We start from the raw sequence: 3,991 nt of genomic DNA, 5'->3' as shown, positions 1-3,991 counted from the left end.
CAAAATTCCGATCAGATTTCAAAATCTTACCAAATTCCTATTATTTTCTGGCCAAAATGGTGGCCTCTTTAGATTAAAAAAAAAACAAAAAAAACTGATAATAAAAAAAACTGACCAATTTGACTGCTCATTAATTTACACTATACGAACGACCCGGATCCCAAAATGAAGTCAATTTTGGCATTACGAGATATCCTTTTCCATACGATTGATGTTTGATACGAAATTTGGATTTAGATTGCGCGTACCCTTTTCCAGATTATATTGGATTTCCTCCACATGAATCAATTGTGCTGCCCATGTGACATTTGCTGGTATCAGGGAAATATCGCAATCTCTCTTTCTTCATCAACAACATCGCAAGATTCGCAACCTTTGTCGTTAAGTCAATGGGGATCTTGAGAATCTTACTGTCAGACGACTTTATAAACGACTCTATAAGACTGAATATTGTGATTACCAGATACCACAGAAGAAGAGAGTGAGTATTTGGATTCTACATCTTCTGTACAATCTCTTAATCTTTATCTGTTTGGGTGTATTGAGATGGCTGTTCCTCAACATCTGTTTTTGGGTGCTCAACACCCAAATGCGAGGCACGGAGAAGACGGTCTGTTCTTTTTGAAGGCAGGGTTGAACTGGGTCCTGCTAATAATGGGTGTTGGTCCGGTGGCTTGTTTGGCTATTTTTGGGATGGTTTGGAAGCGTAGGAGGACATGGTCTTATTGTGAGGCTATGCAGGAAGAGGATACAAGGCAGAGAGCTCAGGAAGCCCAATGCTCTAAAGGATTCATGACCAATGTGTTTCACAATACCATAGGTAATTTAAGTGATATTCCTTCATTTGTTTGGATTGCACTCAAGTCCCTTTAGTTTGATTGAAATTGGTGTCAATGGTTTTAACTTAAGTGAAATGGGTTTTCATTTATTGAAATGGATCACATTCAAATCGTTTTCCCTCCGCTGAGATGGGTTTTTGTTTTTAAAATTGATGCAACAGATTGTCGATCAGCACGCATTATATGGGATGATCTCCACATTTCATCTCAGAATGAAACTAGAATTCAGAGATTTAAAACTGTCAAGTCAAAAAGTTCCATGACTCCTCAGGATTCCTGTAGCTCCCCAAAGCGAATCCTGCTCGTGGAAGACACAGCAATCAACAGAGTAAGTTATATCAGGGCTAATCCGTTGGTTGGTTTTAAGGTTAGCTCTTGTGGCTATATTAGGCTAATTTTCCTAGAGCTTGCTGCTAAGACCTTTCATTATATTTCACTGAATCAACCTCAGATAATTTTGGGGAAGGTGCTTCAAACCCTTAACCTGCGCTGTGAGGAAGCTGAAAATGGAAAGGTAGCAGTGGACTACTTCAAGCAGGGCAGAACATATGATCTTGTGTTAATGGACAAAGAAATGCCTGTTATGGATGGGCATGAGGTATGCAACTTTTAAATCTTTAGACCATATACTTTGGAAGTTTTGTTTTATTTTGCCTGCTTGTCCGAGCTTGTGAATTAATCATCTCAACCATCTCAGATTTTTAAACTTTGGGTTCATTCTTATCACCTAACTGACTGCTTTTATTTCAGGCAACAAGGCAACTGAGATCAATGGGAGTCAAGACACCCATTGTTGCACTTACAACAAATACCTTGCAATCTGATAAAGACCTCTTCTTTGATGCTGGTGTAGATGACTTTCAAGTAAAGGTATGGTAATACCTGTCCTACCTGTTCTTCAAGCTTGAATTTTCCTTTAGGTGGTGTGCATTCCATTTTATTTATTTCTGAAATGATGTTGGATATTTGTTACCAATGCATCCAAATTCTGATTTATGTTTGGTATCTATATTATCTGTCCCCTTTGCAGCCTCTGTCTAGAGACAGACTTGTACAATTGCTAGCTCGATATGGCGTTGAGGGTTGTGCTGCCAAAAGAAGGGGTTGAAGGAGTTTCAAGGTTTCATTGTATTATACCTATGGCTTCGTTATGAAAAAGCAGTGCAGATTGCGGCTTGCCTACTTTGTAGGTTTCTGAGATCTGACTCGATCGGCATTATTGAAGTGCTTTGATTAAGTGATAAAGAATATGGTTTTAGGGTTTCCAAGCATTTGCAATAGAGTATTCCTCTTGAGAAACACTGAACTTTTCTCCATATTGGGGAAGGCGGGCGAGAGCGTAGTAAAATGCGAACAGGCTATGGAAAAGTGTATCAACTGATTCAAAGGAAGGTGTTATTTTTTCAATCATGAGTGTCAATGTTGAAGTTGCAGCACTATCAAAGAGGGAACATATCAGAAATTTGGAAATGAACTTGGATGTGAAGGAGAACAATCCTCACCTCCAAATAACGGAAACCCAATTGACCGTCTGTGATGGACTTTGCCACAGGTAAAGTAACAAAATTCAAAATCAGAATATACCATTAATAATTGAAATATTTTCTTTACTTGTATAATAATCTTATTAAAACTATATTGCATAGGGAAATTTAAATTTCAAATTAAGATTACTCTTTAAAATCAGTCACACAATAAATTTGTCCTGTGACATGTATTCTGATGGATGCATTTGCAATTTCTAATAAAATGTTATAATTTCAGGAGTTCCTTCTCAATATCCAGTCAAAGCGGGTTTGAGCCATATTCATTGGCAAGAGGCTGGAATCAACCTCTCAATATCCAGTCAAAGTGGGTTTGAGCCATACTCATTGGCAAGAGGCTGGAATCAACCTCTCAATATCCAGTCAAAGTGGGTTTGAGCCATACTCATTGGCAAGAGGCTGGAATCAACGAGAAGACCATGATAGAGCTTTTACTTTTTAATTGAAACCGAACGAGTGGGATTTTGTGGGAAATACCCGTTCAAATTTTTTGCTCTTCCTCTATATGGGTGGCATGCACAATTTGTACCAAGGATTATGGAATTATGTTACCAATATTAATATTTGATATTGATAGCTCATTTTAATATTATTGTATTTCCTTCTACTAGCTCCTTGGTTTTTTTCAGTACTCTTGGCATAATTTTTAAATCAGTCAATCACAAATTTAACAGGCTTCAGATACGATCCAACATGGTGAATAGACTTTTTGACTGCAAATATTTCTTAATGGCTAGAGACTTTATTAAGTTGAGTGGATTTAAACTATCTTGAAGCGCAGGCACAGGCTTTTTCAAATCTATCTTTTAAATCCTTTTCAATTAGAACTCCAGCCCATTTTTAAAATCCTTTTCAATCACAATTCCAACCCCTGTAATACTCGAGGCATTTATTTCAATCATAAATTGCCCTTCGCTGCAGCTATGGACTTATTACTTAATGTTTTGCACAGTTTTGGTCATCTCTATATTCCAAGCAGGGGGTTTCTTTTTCAATCTCTTTTCGCAAAACATATATATCATTTGGTTGTCCTTCATAAAATGGATGAATAGAATTAAGGCTCCCAAGGAAGTGTTGAAGCCGAACTTTATCTCTAATTTCATGGTGGCACTCAGAAAAATATTGCAAAATATGTGGTTATAAGGTACAAATCCATCTTTAATATGCACTAACGAGAAATCAATCTTTGTGAGACCAATCTCCATTTTATTTGCAGAAAGAAACAATTCCATGTTTTACTAGTAATTAGATTCACGTAAATGAAAAACTGATTAAATGTGAGATGTCTTATTATTAATATGATACACATATTATAACATTTATTTGACCATTGGATATTCTTCATATTCACTTGTGGCTTTTCAAATGAATATTTCAAATTTACATAATTTCCTAACTTCTAAGTATTATATTTTTAACACTACCTTTCATAAAAATTATGCAAATGTTTAAAGTGTTCTTGCAGATTTTTTGAACATACCAACAAATCATCAATATAAACTAGTAGTTGGGGTAGATCTTTTAAAATATCTTCCATCTTCTTCTGAAATTCAGAAAGGGCGTCCTTCAATCCAAATAGCTTTATTTTTTGAACATACCAAGTTCCAA

At 36.2% G+C, this 3,991-nt stretch overlaps 1 protein-coding gene across 1 annotated transcript; it reads left to right on the top strand.

The window, feature by feature from the left end:
• Positions 1-443: 443 nt before the first annotated feature.
• LOC149197029 (uncharacterized) lies at positions 444-2,964 on the top strand. The gene is made up of 6 exons (XM_089405716.1): positions 444-820; positions 1,001-1,167; positions 1,291-1,437; positions 1,590-1,709; positions 1,870-2,391; positions 2,604-2,964. Exons 1-5 carry the CDS (start codon positions 547-549, stop codon positions 1,945-1,947), a joined length of 786 nt encoding a protein of 261 aa, XP_089261842.1. The 5' UTR covers positions 444-546; the 3' UTR covers positions 1,948-2,391; positions 2,604-2,964.
• Positions 2,965-3,991: the final 1,027 nt, after the last annotated feature.

Source organism: Pinus tabuliformis, chromosome 2_2 (assembly GCF_031772625.1).
Source record: "Pinus tabuliformis cultivar Carrire ecotype Pingquan chromosome 2_2, CPIR1, whole genome shotgun sequence".
NCBI lineage: Eukaryota > Viridiplantae > Streptophyta > Pinopsida > Pinales > Pinaceae > Pinus > Pinus tabuliformis.
The sequence above is the reverse complement of the archived record's forward strand: the minus strand, read 5'-3'. Positions and strand labels throughout refer to the sequence as shown.

What these genes read in the sequence shown, in the direction of transcription:
- LOC149197029 (XM_089405716.1), top strand. Translation starts at nt 547, where the DNA reads ATGGCTGTTCCTCAACATCTGTTTTTGGGTGCTCAACACCCAAATGCG. An exon ending in CTGTTATGGATGGGCATGAG is followed by an intron (nt 1,438 to 1,589) that starts GTATGCAACTTT and finishes CTTTTATTTCAG; the next exon opens with GCAACAAGGCAACTGAGATC. An exon ending in TAGATGACTTTCAAGTAAAG is followed by an intron (nt 1,710 to 1,869) that starts GTATGGTAATAC and finishes TCCCCTTTGCAG; the next exon opens with CCTCTGTCTAGAGACAGACT.